Source organism: Hakea prostrata, chromosome 2 (assembly GCF_041222555.1).
Source record: "Hakea prostrata isolate BN-2017 chromosome 2, UWA_Hpros_2, whole genome shotgun sequence".
NCBI lineage: Eukaryota > Viridiplantae > Streptophyta > Magnoliopsida > Proteales > Proteaceae > Hakea > Hakea prostrata.
Window position 1 is genome coordinate 23108658 of NC_142601.1, and position 19552 is coordinate 23128209.

Sequence of the window (19552 nt, forward strand, 5' to 3'; positions counted from 1 at the left end):
GGTGGTGGTTTTTTTTTTTCTTTTTCTTTTTTAAAACGCGCTTCATGGTCGGGACTCGGGACCGCGTAACTCCCCGATTTGAAAAGGACAAAAACTGGTTTACCGAAAGAAAAAAAGAGAAGGAACAGAAACTGTAGTATCGACGTGTCGTTTGATTAATGCTGAAATGACGTAATTACCCTCACGGCTATATACAACGTCTCTGCCTAACGTCGTCATTCATGCGTTAATTTCCGTACCACACCTTCCGCACGCACACCCGCATTCCTCTCTCTCTTGTGCTGTGGTCCCCACCAGTTAACTTTTTCATTTTCGGTTGCTTACAGAAGAAGGAGAAGAAGGGCAAAACGGTCCAAAAAGAATTATCATTAGTTAACTTTTTCATTTTCGGTTGCTTACAGAAGAAGGAGAAGAAGGGCAAAACGGTCCAAGAAGAATTATCATTACTAATTCTAATTACTAATAGTAGTTGGTTTGAGTTCCGGTTGAACCAGACTTATTGACCATTTATAGACACTCCCCCCAGTCCCCACTACCTTCCATAAGACCATAACCACTCCGTATCAGTCATATCACTCTCTCTCTCTTTCTCTCTTCTGAAGTCTAACAGTCTCTTTCCAGTCACCTTCTTCTCCGCAAATTGTTTGTTTTCGATGTCTTCTCGTCGTGAAGGTGGTCGGCGTTCGGAAAACCGTGGCGGCCGCTCCTCAACTCAACCGGCGCCGCAGCAGAGCAGCGGTGGTCGGGGTAGAGGACGTGGTGGAAGAAGGTCCTCGCCAAACCCTCTCCCTTCTTCGTATTCATCCACTACTTCTCGTGGCGTCTATGACGTCGGTTCGACATCATCTGTTGCTGCTCTTCGCCAGGACGTTGAACAGAGTCTCACATTGCAGGAGACTCCTGCTTCAACCGAGTCGCAACCAGCGGTTCTTACGTCCTCGGCGTCCACAGAAACTGAAACTCTTCTTCCACCAAAGACAGCGCCGGCTTCTTCTAAAGCTATGAGGTTTCCTATCAGGCCCGGTTACGGATCCAAGGGAAACAAATGCGTTGTGAGAGCCAACCATTTTCTCGTTGAAGTTGCATACAAGGACCTTCACCATTATGACGTAAATATCTCTTCCGTCTTTCGTTTATCTCTGTATTTACTGTGTTTTTTTTTTCTTCTTTTTTTTATTTTATCTTGCCTTGTTAACATTCCTGGTGCATTCGATGGATGTTTGTGGTTGCGTAAACTGTTCTGTTTTTATATTTCTCTGTTCTCTGGATTGGTTGTTGTTGTTGTTGTATTCTCTGTCTTGGTTGCCTTTTCCCCCATTGAATTTAGTCTCCTTAATGCCTTTTCTTTTTCTTCTTCGTCTTCTTATCCCTTATTCATTCATTTATTTATTTTTGGTTTCGTTTACTGAATGCTTGATCTAATTTGTGCTGTGCGTTTTGTTGGTGGTCGATCTCACTTATCTTTTTTTTTTTTTCTCCAGTTTCCTTGTTTTTCGGCGTTTTTTTTCATCGGAATAGTTGTTACTTTTGTCTCACTTCCATTATACATTCTCTCGCTTCAGTTCCATATTTACGGTTTTTTTCTTCCTTTTCCTTGCTGTTTTTTTTCTTCTCTAGAATAAATTTCCTTTAGAATAAGTTTAATTTCACTTTCCATCTCTATTTTTATCAATAGTGAATGGTTGATCAGAGTGATTTAAGACTAGCATATCCTGGACTTCCAGAGCACTAATGTACTGCATTTTGAATGTTACGTATTTTCTGTATATGCATTCGATGACTCCTGCCTTCCCGGCTAAGACAAAAATAAAAAGGAGGCCCCTCGCCTTACTGTTTTCTGTAGACCTTTTAAGTAGTTTTCTTTGGTTGAAGTGATCTGTGTGGTCTTTTGATTCTCTGGCATATATCTCAGCATAATTTGTTTTGGTTCAGGAATACTTAGTTTTTCTCTGGCATATATCTCAGCATAATTTGTTTTGGTTCAGGAATACTTAGCTTTTTCTCTGGCATATATCTCAGCATAACTTGTTTTGGTTCAGGAATACTTAGCTTTTCTCTGGCATATATCTCAGCATAATTTGTTTTGATTCAGGAATACTTAGCTTTTCTCTGGCATATATCTCAGCATAATTTGTTTTGATTCAGAAATACTTAGCTTTTCACTGGCATATATTTAGCATAATTTGTTTTGATTCAGGAATACTTAGCTTTCCTCTGGCATTTATTTCAACATAATTTGTTTTGATTCAGGAATATTTAGCTCTTTGGCAGAGAACTCAATTATTCATTGTTGTATTCGTACAATTATCATGGAGTAGCTAGTTATTTCACTAGCACATTGCCAGGGGATTCTCCAATTTGGGATCAAACACCAATTCTTTTAGTGCGGTTAGGCATCTAAATTCTCAACCTTGTTGAAATGTGATAATCTAATTTCAATGAATTGAGAAGGGGTTGGGGAGAGGTTGTAGGGTTGAGGAAGTTAACAAGAAACTTACCATGTTGGTAATCTATGATTTGTAACGACTTAAATCTGTATAATGATTGCTTTTTTATCGAAGATCAATTCATTTTGTATGTTGTGTTCTAATTGAATTGTTGAATGACTAGGTTTCAATCTCCCCTGAAGTGATCTCAAAGGGAGTAAACCGTGCAATAATGAGCGAATTAGTTAGTTTGTATGGTGAGTCTTATTTGGGGAAGTGTAAACCGGTTTATGATGGTAAAAAGAGCATTTTCACAGCAGGGCCTCTACCCTTTGATTCCAAAGATTTTGTCGTCAAGCTAGGTGACAAAGAGCGTACTGGTTCAACAAGGTTTGTCTTTGATAATTTAACTAATTAATTAGTCATCTCTATAAAATAGTTCTATTCTAACCATCTCTCTCTTTCATTCTTACTTTAAGCCCTTAATAATTATATAGTATTCGTGATGAAATCAAACAATATTTTGACTGTAGGAGGGAACGTGAATTCAGAGTGACTATCAAGTTTGCGTCAAAAGCTGATCTTCATCATTTGAAGCAATTCTTAACTGGTCGCCAACCCGATGCACCATATGATACAATACAAGCTCTTGATGTGGTTCTGCGAGAGTCACCATCAGTCAGGTAATTTATTCCAACCTACACAAATCTCATGTATTGCTTATATATTTATAATTTATATATACCATACAATATGTATATTTTAACTCAACAATCACATCTTATCAGGTATACAGTTGTGGGTCGTTCATTTTTCGGTCGCGAGTTGGGGCAAACATGTGAAATTGGTGATGGATTAGAATGTTGGAAGGGTTACTATCAAAGTCTTCGCCCTACGCAGATGGGCCTGTCCCTTAATTTAGGTTTCATTTTCTTCCCATCTTGTATTTAGATGTAACTTTTGCACCATCAATTGTTTGAATGAATACTTAACTTGTTTAACATTTGATCTTCAGATGTATGCGCCACATCCTTTTATGAGTCTATATCAGTGATTGAATTTGTCAGAAAGTGCCTCAACATCAGAGACCGTACAGCACCATTGTCTGATAAGGAGCGTGTCAAGGTACCTCCATAGCTATTTATTTCTTATATCGTATTATTTTTAAGACCACTGTTTGATAAAAGCTATTTAACCCCCTTTTTTATTAAATCTTGACCTTTGCTTTAAAATATTTAGCTTATATTGTTTAGACCATTGTTACCTTCTCTAACTCAAATATGCAGTAAGGTTTCCTTTGTGTCCAAGTGTTTACATGAGTCTGGAAACAGCTCCTCTGTGAAAGCAGGAGTAGGGCTGTGTACATTTTGACATCCCAACACCCTGCGTGGGTGGGGATGCCCTTTTTTACTTCTCTAATTCATATCATGTGTATTTCAGCCATTTCCTTGAGCAGCAACTTGTTTTCCATAATGTGGCAGGTTAAGAAAGCACTACGAGGTGTGAGAATTGAGTTGACTCACTGTCAAGGTGTTAAGCGATGTAAAATATCTGGGATTACGACTTTGCCTACTAGTCAATTGACGTGAGCTTTGCACAAGACCCTTGTTTTACTTAATTTCATCAGTTCATATAGGATTATGAATCTTATGACGGTTGAAGTGTATTATAATTCTGTTTTTTCTTTCCCTCTCCCTGTTTATTGTTTTTGGAAATAATCTTTACGTGTCATTTGCAGATTCACAGATGACAATGGAACAACAGTGTCTGTTGTTCAATACTTTTTGGAGAGGTATAGAATCAGGCTTCAGTACACTCACTGGCCGTCTGTCCAAGCTGGTAGTGATTCGAAGCCCAGATATTTCCCCATGGAGGTGTATATCTTTTGGCCTGTCTATCCATCTACTTCTGTTTCAGCTCTTATGTGGTCAACTCTGTGATAATCAAATTTATTTTGGTGGAACATTTAGGTGTGTAAGATTATTGAAGGACAACGCTATTCCAAGAAATTAAATGAGAGGCAAGTAACAGCAATCCTGAGGGAAACTTGCAAGCGACCCCATGACAGGGAACAGAGTATTCGGAAGGTAATGGAGCTTTGATTATTGTTATGGTCATCATAAATGTTAATTTTTAGATCACTTCCACAATAGTGCTTTTATGCCTCATAATTAGTATTTTTATGCTGCAGATGGTCCAAGAGAACAACTACACTCGGAACAAATATGCAATTGAATTTGGGGTTGAAGTGAAGGATGTACTTACACATATTGAAGCCCGTGTTCTTAACCCTCCCATGGTAAATCGTTTTGTGTAGTTTTTTTAACCATATTGCTTATATTATCATATTAATTGTGCTTATTGTCTTCCTTTCAATGATGCATGATTTAGCTAAACTATCATCAAACTGGGCAAGAGAAAATGGTTCAACCGCGTCTGGGGCAGTGGAACATGATGAGAATGGTAATGCAGCTTCCCCCCCAAATGTTATGTGTCTGATGCTTTCATGTGAAACTTCTTGTAATTTTGTGAGTTCTCTACTATTTTGGGCTTTATTCTCTGTATGTTTATTGATATAATTTTATCTCATATGTGGGGTTGCATTTTTTTTCTTTTTCTATTTCAATGTCGATATTTCATTCCTTATATGTTGTATTTATGCATCGAGTTGTCTTCTTACAGACATTGGGATTACTGTGTTATGACCTAGGGTTCATGTGCTAGTGTTCAAATGTTAAATGCCTGGGGATTTAAGGGTACGTATGTGGGATGGGCTTCAACTATTGAGGGATGAACGGAAAACAATATTTGAGTGTACTATAAATCAATTTAATAGCTGATGATGGCAAACCAGCTTGGTTCAATCATTTTTTACAGGAATACTTAGGGCTGATTAGGTGAGTTATTGTAACCTTTAGTGAGGCTCTACCAATTAAAGACTAAGCACAATAGCCAGTGAATTAACTTGATGGAAGTAATTTAAACTGCAATTAGATTAAAAACATTAAATATTAAGTAAATGGTTTTCTGGATATTGATAGAGGATTAAAGAGGAAATGTCCTTTTGCTTTGCTTAGAAATCTTCTTTATGCAGTCTCAATGGTGGCAGGTTTTTAAATTGCATTATCAAATGAACCTTGAGATGCTTGATTTAGTCTATGTTATCCAGAAGAAGCATTGGACTGCTTCACTTTGGGACAAGTGAAAGTGGCTTTATGTTGCAACAAGAAAGAAATTGAAGATGACTAACTACATAGGTGGTAGTATTTCGTTTTTCAAAATTATTGTTTTCTTACTTTTCTAAAATGATATATGTTAGTGATATACTTCTAGAAATGAATCAGAATATGAAGTGTTTGTAATTCACTTCAAGAATTATTATGTAATGCTGCTGTTGTATGCATGTATTTTCTTTTACTTGCAATGGTAATAACTCTGTACGTAACTTACAAAAGGCTTTTGTTCTATAATTATGCTATTCTTATGTGTCCTATCCAAACAAGAAGCTATTGACAAGAATGCTTTGTAGTTATTCATTTCTATGGCCTCTGTTCGAAAATGGCGAATCACTTGTTTTTATCTGGTTTTCTTGTTTTACATTGTATCCTAGCATCACGGGTTCAAGTCCTGGGGTAAGGCTATGTACATCTCATTCTCTCCATTCCCTGCTAAATTTGGAACATTCTGTACTGGCACATCTGTGGTTTTTATTTATTTATTAATTATCTATTTTATTCCTTATCTATTATTATGCCATTATTAACTTTGGCATGAGGAAAAAAAAGATATGATGACTTTTCTTACGTCATCGTCCATCGATTTCCTTCTCATTCTTATTTTCAAATTTCCCATTTAACATCTGTACAGAAAATGGTCAATGGTGCTCAAGTGAGATTCTGGACGTGTGTGAACTTCTCTTCTCAGTTGCATCCTGATGCTGCATTTCAGTTCTGTCAGGAGCTGGTTTCAATGTGTAGAAGTAAAGGCATGGTAAAGCTCTAGAAGTTACAAAAATCTGAGCTTTTTAGTTTATATGAAATTTTATTTACCACGTGTTCATCCTTTTGCTCTCTTCTGATCAGGATATCAGTCAAACTCCTGTCCTTAATATGATGAGAGGTCGAGCTGATCAAGTTGAGAGGACTCTTATTGATCTCAGTGATCGGTGCTCCAAGCAGCTCAGTCAGCAACAAGGAAAACTTCAGTTGTTGATAGTTATTTTACCGGATTTTACTGGGTCTTATGGTTAGTTTGTGAAACTTGGATATTTTGGTAGCGTTATTTTAAGTACTTTGTTATGAAACTTTTCTTTCTTTGACCCCCCCCCCCCCTTAAATAGGAAAGATCAAACGAGTATGTGAAACAGAGCTTGGAATAATCTCACAGTGCTGCCAGCCAAAGAATGCCCGTAAGTTGAGTAAGCAGTACATGGAGAACGTAGCCTTGAAGATCAATGTCAAAGTAAGTGTGATTTGATGAGTACAATTTGATTTAACCTTTGTCTCTCTTTGCATTTATGTGTTTTTTGCGATAATAAAATGGTTAGGCTGGTGGACGAAATACTGTGTTGCTTGATGCTATACAAAGACGTATACCTCATGTTACAGATAAGCCCACAATAATTTTTGGGGCTGATGTCACTCATCCTCAGAGTGGTGAAGATAGTGGTGCTTCAATTGCAGCGGTATGTGGCCAATTCCTCTCTTCCAATTTTGTTTTAATTCATGTTTTTTTCTCCCCCCCCCCCCCCTTCTGTACTCCTGAAATCCAAATGTTTTTTCCAGGTAGTGGCGTCAATGGACTGGCCGGAGGTGACCAAGTACCGAGGTTTGGTCTGTGCACAACCACACCGTGAGGAGATTATTCAGGACCTTTTTCATTTTGTAGAAGATTCGAAAAAGGGTCGCACTGCTACTGGGATGATCCGGTAAACATATTACAAATGGTAGAAGTTTGCTTTGATAAATGTTTTACATTTTATATGAGGAATGCTTTTTATGGCAGGGAGCAGCTGATAGCATTTAGGAGATCAACTGGGCACAAGCCTTCTAGGATTATCTTCTACCGGTAGATATCAAATCATAATGTCTAAGAAACATAACAATTAGTTCTGAACTAATATTGTTCTTGCTATACTTGTAGTGATGGGGTGAGTGAAGGACAGTTCAGTCAAGTTTTGCTTCATGAGATGGATGCCATTAGGAAGGTAATAAATTGTCGATGCATACAGATCATATTTGTTCTTTTACAATGCAGAGGAAATACCTCTAGTCTAGTTCATTAATTGTTATTTAGTGGAGTAAGAAAACCTCTAGACTTGTTGGTCAATTGTTGTTACTAGCTCTTATATTTGGTTTTTTGGTGTCAGTTCTGATTTGAGCTTGAGGAGCTAAGGAGTCCTGGTGATATGTGTGGAATATTTATTACTAACGACTGAAAATTGTCAAACAAAGGAACATCCATTGAACTTATGTTTATTATTGAGAATGGATATTTGGATGGTGGTTTTGAAAGAGTCAATAATTTGCATGCAGGCAGTTTGAATATTGTTTGTTTAGTAAATTATTAGAAGGTTTCTGATTTAGTGTTTTGATACTTTTGTTAATGACGTGTGTGTTTTTGGAGTTTGGCTTTGTTGGGTCAGAGGGAGAAATTTTCAAGGTGTTCAATGAACCCATTATCAGAGTTTTTTTTTCCTGGTGCATCTGACACTTGAATAAGGATTTGATCTTTGAAACCTTGCCATTGAATTCAAATAATGGGTCATCTGAATTCATACAACTTATGGTCCTAATAAATTATAGGTGACAAGGCATAATTTGCTGTTGCTTTTAGCAAATTGGTTTTTTATGAAGTTATCATACGTGATTTGTCTTTTTGAGGATATTTTCTAAGTCATATTTTCACTGAGCAACATTATAGTTACTCTTTTTTGACTTTTGTTTCCTTGTATGTAATTTATTTTGATAGGCTTGTGCTTCTCTAGAGGACGGGTACCTTCCTCCAGTTACATTTGTGGTGGTGCAGAAGCGACACCATACACGGTTGTTTCCTGTCAGTCCTGGTCAAACTGATAGGAGTGGAAACATTTTACCTGGTATTATTAGTGTTACTCCATTAGAATATTTTCTGGTCACCTTTTCGGTCCCCTGTTTAGCTTGAGCTTATTAGTCTTCTCTGTGTTGAACAGGCACCGTTGTTGACACTAAGATTTGTCACCCCACTGAGTTTGATTTCTACCTTTGCAGTCATGCAGGGATACAGGTAATTCTCTGTTCATCTTGCTTCCCTCATTCAATTTATGCAGTTAGATACTGTTATTGTTGAAATTGTAGTTTACAGTCAGAACTTTTTATATCAACATTTTGCCATTCATTTCTTTTACATGTAGGGCACAAGCCGGCCCACTCATTACCATGTTCTGTATGATGAAAATCGTTTCACTGCTGATGAGTTGCAGACTCTTACAAATAATCTCTGTTATACGTAAGTTACATTTATTTTTATTATATTATTATTATTGTAGTTGGTTAGAGATTCCAATGTTTCTCATCGAATTATTTGTGCTCTTGCTCCCTTAGGTATGCGAGGTGCACTCGTTCTGTCTCTGTTGGTTAGTTTTTGTACCTTTTAACTGTTAATCTTCTTGAATTTTATTTCTTGTTGGACTTCAATACTGTGTGTGGTTCTAACATGAGTGATGAAATGCCAGTGCCTCCTGCATATTATGCCCATTTAGCAGCTTTTCGAGCAAGGTATTACATGGAGGATGACGAGTCGGATGGTGGATCTTCTTCAGCCGGTCGAAGGAACACCCGGGAAGGTGTCGGAGAAGTACATCGCCTTCCTCAGATTCATGCTGATGTGAAGGAGGTGATGTTTTACTGCTAGAGGATGCTTTGTCCAAACCATCAGCATATGCGCTGAAGTCTAGGGGACAAAACTTGGTAATATAATGTAAATCTTTTGTACTTAGGATTTGGGTTTCAAGTGCTGAGTTGCACTATTTTTTGCGAGGGGCTTCTTGGTTTTGCCATTTTGCAAGCAGCAGTTGGCTTGTTAGTTGTTACATAAACCGATACAACTTCTGTTTTTACATCAAAGTAACTGTTATATTATTTCTCTGGTGTTCCTTGTTTATATCTGCAATTTGTACATTTAAATGGTTCATATCTGTAATGTGCATTTAACAGGATTCTGAACCTCCTGTTGAGGGATTCCCTGAACTAGCCTCAAGTCACACAGCAGCAACTAGTAAAGATGACTAACAATTTTTTTCCGGCAGGAGACGACTACCAATTGAAACATATTGGGTCGGGGACGCACACCTGGATATTTCGATTGATAACCAATGGGGAAAGTCTACAAAGTCAAAAAAAGTGAATCGGCCATGGGTTTTTGGGATTCGGAAATAAATCCAAGAGTCTTGGATCTATGGTCCATTTAGCTTTCAATTTTAGCTTCATTTGAAGGCTGTCTTCACTCCTTCCCAAGCAATCAACATACCGAGAACACTGACCCATTATTAAGAATTTAAGATACTTGCCATTTTGTACCCTTCCCCTCCCCCTCCAAAAAAATAGAATAAAAATGCATGCCATTTTACAATGATTGCCCATATGAGTAAAATGTCTGAATTCTGATTATCAATCTTGTAGGTAGATCATTGTGCTCCTTTCACAAGGGTCCGGATCTGCTCCCCTGACGGCTTGCACCACAAAAAACAGGGGGGGCAGGGCAGGGTGGTGATGGGAGGGTTTTTGTTTTTTTTTTAGAGTCAACTCAGGTTCATTTTTTTATTTAATAAATAAAAATTAAATTATTCAAAAGGAAAGAGAAGGAAAAAAAGGGAGAGGGAGGGGAGAGAGAAAAGCAGGGGAGGGGGGGAGGTGGGCTACATCAGCTTTGGGTGAGCAAAGGACATCCAAATCCCAGATAACAATAATGTGTATATTCTTTGGGATAAGACGTGTATGAGGGGAAAAAAAAAACCTTTGAGCAGTCATCCTTACATGGCTTTCCATATTTGTTCAAGAGATTTAGATTTGGAAGTCCATTAATGAAGTTTTGCTCTAGCCAAATGTAAGAGATACAAGCACTAACAACTATCTTCCCACCTATGCCACCAATGGAGATTCCCTAAAATGAGGAGTAGAGCCAACGGATCTCAAGATCAAAGGGCCTCGGGCGTTTGTAGCAATGTTAGATGGAAGCAAGCACAAGTTATGGAAAAGCGACATGTGAAGAAGAGTTTTTTTTTTTTGGCTTGGGGGTTGGGGGGGGGGGGTAGATCCCTCAAAACTTGAGTTGCAAAGGACACACTCTGGGGAGACAGAGATGTGGCAATGGAGGAGGGACTGGGTGGGAAGGCAGTTAGAGAGGGCATGCAAGTGGTGAAGGCTTTTGTAGCGATTTGAACTTTGAACTAGACTAGATTGTACTAAGGGAAGGAGAGTGGATATGACTCTAAGAAGAAGAGGCTGAGAAGAAGCCATTTTTGCAAAGGAGCTAGATGAATTTGTCTTGGGCTAGGTGGGATGAAGGAAGGGAAGGAAGGTGGGTCCAAATGGACTTGAGATCAATGATTAATGGGGGAGGGGGGGGGGGGGGACACAAGAGCCTTGGATAAAAAAAGAGAGAGGGGGCCTAACAGAGTGCCAAGGGTTAAGCCGAAAAGAGATAATGAAGCCATCGGTGCTCTAAAGATGAATTTGTCTCAGGCTAGGTGGGGTGAAGGAAATGGAGGAAGGTGGGTCCAAATAGGCTTGAGATCAATGATTAAGGGGGAGGCAAGAGCCCTTGGATATAAAACAAGAGGGGGCCGACCAAACACCAAGGGTCAAGCTGAAAAGAGATGATGAAGCCATTGGTGCTCAAAAGATGAATTTGTCTTAGGCTAGGTTGGGCGAAGGAAGGGGAGGAAGGTGGGCCCAAATAGGGTTGAAATCAATGATAAGGGAGGGGGTTAGGCAAGAGACTTAGGATATAAAAAGAGGAAGCCCAACAGAGTGCCAAGGGTCAAGCCGAAAAGAGATGATGAAGCCAACAGTGCTCTAAAGTGAATTCTCTTTTTAAATATATGATGAAGGGATGTGAAGTGAACACAATCTTGAACCGAACTACACACAAAGCACCGATCTGTATTGGTATCATTGGGGGACTAAGGAGCTTTATTAGATCCGACGTACAAACATGAATCATGTTCTGTTTTCCAATAAGCATATCACTGATGGTTGATTGATACAGAAATGACAAGGTCTGATTTTTATTTTCATTTATAAATAATAAGGAAATTCTGAAATCTTTAAGAGTGACCACCAGTGGATGAACTGTGATTACTGATTCCGAATAGGTTTTGTGCTCTTGCAAACCTAATAACCAAGAAATTGTTTTGAGAACACAACATCAGACGCGGACAATTCATTCTGACTCTATCTCTTTTTGGTCTTCTATAGATATCTTACATGATTCCACCAATCATCATTGATTGTAGATTTCCTATGTATATGGGTACAAAGACCACCTATGAGGTATAGGACCCATGTCATTAAGATTAAAGACTAGTTCCTTGTTCTCCAGTTAAGGGTGGAGATTGGTTTTCATCTACACTTAATGGGGGCAGAGGATCTAAATTTGTCATCTAAATTTTGCTGAGAATGTTTGAATACCTTGACCTCAGGCTACCATTGTGCCAAGGCCCACATCACTTTTTTCTAAAATGAACTCATCATTGTTTCCCTCTTTCTCCAATTTTGAAAAGCAAAACCAAAGGTGCAGATAATTCATCTGTCAAAAAGCTAACATGTGTCTTTCTTGGAAAGTTACATTCTATGCTCTACCACCATAAGGGGAAAATAGCCTCAGAATGGAATTAAAGGAAAAAATGGGTTCCAAGCTCCAACCACAAAACCATGTACCTAAGGTTGGGGGAAGGCACAAGTCACAGTTAGATGACAGTGACCTGAGAAGAGAAGTAATTGGGAGTAAGGGTTTCTTGGCCAGCTACTTTGGTCTTGGAGAGCTTCAACACTTTCACTGCTTCATCCACTTTAGCAGCCAAGGCCTCTGGCGATTCCAATAGTAGTAGTAATTCAGAGTTATCCATCTCCAAAAGCATCCCAGTTATTTTAGCTGCTAGATCATACTAGAAACAAAAAAGAAACATATTAAACTGGGTTCACAAGAAGAGTCCAGTCCATGAGGTCTCAAAGTAGGTACTACTAGTCTTTGAACAAGATAAAACATGTAATTGTTTCTTACCTTGTGTTTCTGCACAAGGGGGTAGAGGCGCTCGCCAAGCATCTGTTTCCGGTGCTGTGGCGAAGCAGCAGCTAGCATGCTACTCAACATCTCTGATCCTCCTTGGGATGCTGCTCCCGTAGAGTTTGAAGCAGCTGATGGAACTGCAGATCCATTAGTCATCTCATGAGGATGCTGCTGCCCATTGGACACATACGTGGTCTGTCCAGAACGCTGCCATTCAAGATCACAAGGGACAAAATTTACAGGTATTCTTTTCAACAGAATGAGACGATTAACTGAGAAAGACATTTAAATAGTAAGATTATCATTTTTGCTACTCCATTTCCTGACATTCATTTCAGCAAAACAAATTTAGAGATGAAATTAGAATAGAAGACCGACGATTAAGTGAGATTCACCTGCTGATTACTTGAATCTTTCAACGGGTTTGTTGATTGAGTAGGTTGTCGTAGATTTGGCATGAATTGCATATTTTGTCCAGCACCCTGAGGAAGCACATTGCTGTTCGTCCTACTCCGATTTTGCTTGTTCTGTCTTGGAATATTAGGAACCTATATGAAGAAATTCCAACATATAAACAAATGATGTATAAAAAGTGTTTGATAATAAAGCACAACCTTAATCCAAGTGACAAAATACTCACCATAGGTAGTTGCATAGGTGGAAAAGTTGGTCTTCCTGGAGGTGCAAATCCATTGGGCCTCCATCCCGGCCTCAAACCCATAGGATACATGAGACCTTGCCTAGGAGGAGCAATTGGTGGTATGATGCCAGGATGTGTGTAATAAACAGGTTGATAACCAGCAGGAAAGACTGTAGTTGAGGGACCTGCTAATCCCGCAATTCGCTGAGAATATTGAAGTTGCAATTGTGCTCTTCTGTCCTCCTTCCTCTGGGCAATAGCTACATATAGAGGCTTTTGGCGAAACATGCATGCTGTGATGAGAAATGGAAAGGAACAATGATTTATATGTTATAATAACTCTTACATAGTGATGATTCATGCATAATAAAAGGATTGGTGAAACTATCTTCCCTGTCTGTGCTTTACATAAGGGGCATAATCCATAAGGTTTTGGCTACATTATTTGCTTAGTCCGACCAAGGTGTCACCCAGCCCAAACTCCACCCATCAAAATGAATGCCTCATTTGTAAAAATTCATGGATTCAAGTAGAGTTTAAATCAGTAAACCTTGATGGATCTCCCAAATGGTTGGCTCAGCAAACCCCATCCTAAAGATGTCTACCAAGTATGATTAAAGCCTCAAACTTCTTCTCATCTCCCCTGCCTTCTAAACTATATCTATATATAAACTTACCATGCAGAGTACTAACAGCCTTCTTCGCTTCTTCTGCTGTAGAGAAGCATACGAATCCAAACCCCTTACTAATTCCTTTATCATCGCGCATTAGCTTTGCAGATGTGATCACACCACATTGACTAAAGTGTTCTCGCAGGTCATCGTCATCAACATCATCCGCAATGTTTTTAACATATACGTTCGAATCCTAATTTGAGAAGTGTACGGAATTAGGTGAGAGAAAAAAGAGAACATCATTTACACATTGTTTATAGATCAGACACCAATAGTAATAACAACCTTATATTTCTGGATTTGCTCCTTGCGCTTTTCCAGAAACAGCCGATGCAGTACTTGCTCCCGTTCCGCTTTCTTTTGTGCTCTAGCTACATATAAAGCCTTTGAGCCTATTCAACAAAAGATTAAGGACAACAAATTAGGGTAGACATAGAACACTATGTTCCAGTATGGTATTTTGCTGGTACTCAAGGATAAAGAAGCTTACCAAGTTGTGTTCCATTCATTGCCTCCATTGCTCGTTTAGCATCATCAGGGTTATCAAAGTTCACAAACCCAAAACCCCTTGAGTTTCCATTGTTGTCCTTCGAGATAGCTAGATTAGTAATCTTCCCGAACTCAGAGAACTTTTCCTTCAACAGTTCTTCCGTAATATCTGGATCCAAATTCTTCAGGTACAGATTAGTGAATTTGGCATCAGGGCTTGGTAAAACTCGCTCACTTCTCTTGACAAAATTGCCGACGTATCTGTATCATATAACAATTATGGTATAGTAAATTCCGGCTGACCAAGCAATTAAAATAACATCTATATCAATCAGTAGAATTAAATACAACACACTATGAAAAAAACAATACTCAGAATAATGATGACCTTCATAATACTATGGACAAGGTAAAATGTGAAAGGGCAAACGAACATTATGATAATAAATGTAAGAATCACCATGGGCTGAAAATGAAAGTTAATAGAAGTTGTACGTACACTTGTTTACCATCAATGATGGAACCATTAAGCTTCTCAACAGCAGCACTAGCAGATGCTTCAGACTCGAATTGAACAAATCCATATCCTTGGTTCTTTCCATCCATAGACATTTCAACTTTGCAGGACGATATTCTTCCAAACTTGGAGAATATGTCATGAAGTTTCACATTATTAATAGAATCACTCAGATTCTGCCATGGAATAGGAAACCCGCATCACTAAAGTCTTTAAACCCGAGACAAAAGAATAAGGAATCACGACAAAAAACAGATTTATACCTTGACAAACAAATTCCCAACCCCACTTCTCCTTGCATCTGGATCACGATGAGACCACATAATTCTAATTGGTTTCCCATTCAATGAGGTGTGGTTCAGTTTCTCAATAGCATGAATTGCTGCTTACCACAGGTAGGACAGAAACAGGAGTCAACTAAAAATTAAACAGAAATCTGCAGTAGGAAATAATGTGCAACAGAAAATATTTGGGAAAAGTGGATGCATCTTTCACTTTTTCTTCTCTTCTTAACAGAAATCTGCAGTAGTAAATAGTGTGCAACAGAAAATATTTGGGAAAGGTGGATGCATCTTTCACTTTTTCTTCTCTTCTTTCTCTCCATGAATTAAAAAAAGAAAAAGAAAGAAAATAGTGTGATTATCAACAGAAAGAAAGAAGCCAACCACAGAAACAGAAGCTCAAGTACCATCAGAATAAAACAAGATCAAGACAATCGAATGTAAAAGTAAAAGCATTTTCAATTCCTATCTTCTTCTTTATCAATAAATAAATACATAGAAGAATCAAACCAACCAAAATAGAAAGGTATAAAAGAAAGAGAGTGACAGAACGCATTATTCTTCTCAAAGAAAAGAAGAAAGAAGAAACAGAGCAATCGCCATCTGACAATCATTCAGAAGAACCAGCATTATGTTTTCAATCAATTAATTAATTCAAAATGAGAATAAAAAAAATAATATATGAAAAGTATAGGAACTGAGTTTTGTCGATTCAATTGGTACCGTCTTGCGTAGTGACAAAATTGGCAAAACCATAACCAAGGGATCTCCCAGACATTGAATCTCTGCAAACCCTGACAGATGCGAGATTGTCGACAACAGAAAAGGCCTCAACAAGTTCTCCATCAGTGATATCAGGGTGAAGGTCCCCAACATAAAGTGAAGCCGGAGCAGGAGCCGGAACAGGAGCGGGAGCAGGAACAGGTTCGTTTGTAGGCATAGCCATTGACGAAACAAACAGAATAAATTACCCCGCACTCGAGGCGGAGACAGACCCAAATAGAATTGCAAAAAATGAAGAAGAAAGCCTTTCTGGGTTTTCTTCAGAAAGTGTTATCTGATACTACGAATTTCTTGAAATGGAGATAGACAGATAGATTATGAAGGAAGAAAAGAATGGAGATGTAGAAGCAGAGAGCACAAGAAAACGCAACGATGGTTTCCTAATTCGCCAATGCCTCCTTTTTAGGGTTTTATTATTGCAGAAATAATTGGAATTTGAACGCGAACGCAACACTAAACGGGAATGCTAGCCAGAAAGAGAGAAATAAGAGATTACCGAAAAAAACGGAAAGAGTGAAACGCCAGAGAGAAGAGGTGTGTGTTGTTTTGCATGGGCGCCCGCGGGAGATTAAATTACTAATTAGTTAGTTAATAGCTTAGAAAATGGGGAAAAGATTGAGGATAGAAAGGTAAAAGGGATGAGTGAAGAGTGGTTGTTAATCAGATTTTTAAGAGTTCTTTAATTCTTGAATTACTGACCCAGTCAGTCCACGTCATACGGTCATACGCTTAGAAACCCTGAAATCCCTTTCACAAATCAAATCTTAACCACAAAACCATGCACTCACCGCGGATTCTTGTCTTATTCGTTTCATCATCCGCGTATACTTCTCCACTTTTTTTTCCCAAAAAATAAAATATAAAAAAAATTTCACTCTTAATTGTATATATTTTTTCTGAATTAAATTTATTTATTTATTATTTTTTTGGGGTGCGGAGGGGGCAAATGAATGGAAATATAATTAAAGAGAATTCCAAAAACTAAATTTTCTATTAGTTTTTTTTTTTTGGGGTAATGAAGTCCAATTTATTGAGACGACTGAGCCAACGTTACAAAATTACATAAATTCTGAAACCAAGAAGTGGATAAAGGTCATTGAGTTGTAGTAGAAACCGACAAAGCCTTCATTGCTAGGTGGTCTGCAGCATAGTTAACCTACTTACGAATATGAAAGAAAGAACATTCCTCCAAAGCAGATCTAAGATGTAAGATATTAGATACAATGGGCCTTCATGGGGGTGGAATTGATGACTCATCCTTGATCAAATTAATCACCACTTGACAATTTGATTCCAGTAGGACGTGCTCTATTCACTTACTCTTTCTTGGCCTGTCTCTAATCTCCAAATGAGGTGACGTTTCAAGATTTGTTGGCATTCCATAATACTTTTCCATGCCCATGAGTCTTGAGGCTTCACCTTTGCTTCTAGGAAAGATTGATTGGGAAAACAAATGGCTTTGTAGAAGTTGGCCCGTAGGGAGTCAGAACTCTTCCATAACCGATGTGCCACCTTTGTAAGAAATGCTTGATTTTGGATGAAGGTATCTTTGAAACCCAATCCTCCTTCATGTTTCGATTAACAAATTTGGTCCCATAAAACCCAATGAGTTTTTGATTTATCACCCAATTCTCCCCAGAAGAAATTAGTTGAGATTTTCTTAATCTGATCATGATAAAGTTTGGATAGTTTGAAATGAGAACATGCGTATTGAGGTAGAGTAAAGATGACTGACCTAAGAAGAACATTTTTCCCTGTATGGGAGAGCAACTTCACTTTCCATCCTTGCAATCTTCAGATCACTCTATCCATCACCTCTTTAAAAGTTTGTTTTTTTGATGTCCCTATTTCAGTGGGTAAACCCAAGTATCTCGTGGGCCCGGTTGAGTATGAGATTTTTAATATTCTTGAAAACCATCTCCTGAATTTCATGTGTGTGTTGGGACTGAAGAACAAAGAAGACTTCATGAGATTGATTGCCTGTCCACTGGCTTTGCAATATAAGTCTAGACATGCCTTCAAGTTAGATATTGCATCTAGCTTTACTTCAGAAAAAAGTAAGCAATCATTAACAAATAATAAGTGAGCTAATGTAAGGGCCCTTGCCTTCACCTTTATAACCTTTATCAATTGAGCTTCCTCTGCTGTTTGAATGATTGTGCTAAGTCCTTGTGCACACAAATGTATTTTTGTTGACAAATGACTACATGTGAAACCCATTTGTGTTGAGAGGTCAGTTCCGTTTAGTTCAGAGGGTAATTATAGATAACTTACAACTCCTAGTCCTAGTCCTAGTTGGATTAGTTAACTCTTCTTAACTAATAAATGAAGTAATAAGTGCTCCTCCACTGATTCATCTCCTTCTTCCACTCCTATTCCATCCCCAAATGAGTAAACCTGAGCATTTCCTACAATTCTTTATCCATCATCCTCCTTCCTCAAGCCAAAATGATCGAACTCATGCTTTCATCAAACTTCAATGAAAATTCTATAGCTTCTACCGAAGATGAAAATGAATGTGATGTGGCAGCACCCCATCCTACCCAAGAAGAAGCTTGTATGCTTTGATTCCACGAAAATCCATTCTCAGAGCCACCTTCTATTTACTTTTTCCATCATGACTGCATCCTTTGAGAATGTCTTCTGAAAAATGGATTCACATTTTAATAAATGAGTATTTTGCTTGTCAAGTCAGATCCACCAATCTGGTCGAGGGATTTCTTTGCTTCCCTCAAATTAGATTCCTGTTCGTCCTCCATGAAATTGTTGACTTGGGGAGCCGCACCTCTTGATTGGATTGCCGTCAACATGATGCATCTAGAAGATTAGATAGAGCGGGCTATGGAGTCATAGCTAGAGATCACCTGGGAAAGGTCTTATGTGCCGTTGCCAATGGTGCAGATCCGAACAAAGAGATCTTAGAGTTAGAGCTCGAAGTCTTAAAGAGAGGTACTAGCAGCAAAAATGGGCTTCACTAAAATTCAAATAGATTATGACTCAGAGCTATCTATAAAATACGTTAACAATGAGATACTAACTCTTAGGTGCTTTAGAAAACTTCTGGAGGAAATTGAAAGGTTGATCTCTATTTTTCTAGAAATTGAAAGGTTGATCTCTATTCAAATAGATTAGACTTTAATACATGAGCTATCTCATGTCCCAATTTAATGTTAAATACATGAGCTATTGGTGGAGTATGGTATCACAAAAACTATTAAAGTTTGCATTCTTAATGTGAATTACTATGTTTATCAAAATTGGGACATGAGATATCGGCCACTTGCTGTGATTAAGTGGCATGGGTAGATCACGAACTTCTTTGTTATTGTACCATATATCTTGTATTTGAATATTGTGGTGCAGTGCTTGATCTATTCCTTCCTTTAATCCAATCAAGAGTGCCTCAACGATGTTTTCCTTCCCTAGACCTTCTGTGCTTAGAAGCTTTAACTGCCCTTCATGCACTAAGCTTTAAG

At 38.3% G+C, this 19552-nt stretch overlaps 2 protein-coding genes across 2 annotated transcripts; one reads left to right on the top strand and one right to left on the bottom strand.

Moving 5' to 3' along the window:
• Window positions 1–553: 553 nt before the first annotated feature.
• Window positions 554–9620, top strand: LOC149024091 (protein argonaute MEL1-like). Its single transcript, XM_089144446.1, has 22 exons — window positions 554–1109; window positions 2611–2816; window positions 2960–3109; window positions 3215–3348; window positions 3442–3551; window positions 3908–4011; window positions 4165–4300; window positions 4397–4513; window positions 4618–4725; window positions 4818–4889; window positions 6294–6416; window positions 6509–6671; window positions 6766–6887; window positions 6973–7110; window positions 7211–7353; window positions 7431–7493; window positions 7569–7632; window positions 8397–8523; window positions 8617–8690; window positions 8818–8912; window positions 9008–9039; window positions 9139–9620. The coding sequence occupies exons 1-22, from the start codon at window positions 654–656 to the stop codon at window positions 9315–9317; spliced, it is 2916 nt and encodes a 971-aa protein (XP_089000572.1). The 5' UTR covers window positions 554–653; the 3' UTR covers window positions 9318–9620.
• A 2433-nt stretch (window positions 9621–12053) lies between these two features.
• PAB7 (poly(A) binding protein 7) lies at window positions 12054–16590 on the bottom strand. Its single transcript, XM_089144447.1, has 10 exons — window positions 16017–16590; window positions 15276–15394; window positions 14995–15188; window positions 14497–14756; window positions 14292–14398; window positions 14010–14199; window positions 13333–13625; window positions 13088–13240; window positions 12687–12899; window positions 12054–12570 (listed from the first exon to the last, which is right to left on the bottom strand). The coding sequence occupies exons 1-10, from the start codon at window positions 16237–16239 to the stop codon at window positions 12373–12375; spliced, it is 1950 nt and encodes a 649-aa protein (XP_089000573.1). The 5' UTR covers window positions 16240–16590; the 3' UTR covers window positions 12054–12372.
• Between the last annotated feature and the right edge of the window lie 2962 nt (window positions 16591–19552).

What these genes read in the sequence shown, in the direction of transcription:
- LOC149024091 (XM_089144446.1), top strand. Translation starts at nt 654, where the DNA reads ATGTCTTCTCGTCGTGAAGGTGGTCGGCGTTCGGAAAACCGTGGCGGC. An exon ending in ACTGCTACTGGGATGATCCG is followed by an intron (nt 7,354 to 7,430) that starts GTAAACATATTA and finishes TTTTTATGGCAG; the next exon opens with GGAGCAGCTGATAGCATTTA. An exon ending in GAGTGGAAACATTTTACCTG is followed by an intron (nt 8,524 to 8,616) that starts GTATTATTAGTG and finishes TGTGTTGAACAG; the next exon opens with GCACCGTTGTTGACACTAAG.
- PAB7 (XM_089144447.1), bottom strand. Translation starts at nt 16,239, where the DNA reads ATGGCTATGCCTACAAACGAACCTGTTCCTGCTCCCGCTCCTGTTCCG. An exon ending in TTTTGTCACTACGCAAGACG is followed by an intron (nt 15,395 to 16,016) that starts GTACCAATTGAA and finishes TGTGGTAAGCAG; the next exon opens with CAATTCATGCTATTGAGAAA. An exon ending in GGCTGTTAGTACTCTGCATG is followed by an intron (nt 13,626 to 14,009) that starts GTAAGTTTATAT and finishes TTCTCATCACAG; the next exon opens with CATGCATGTTTCGCCAAAAG.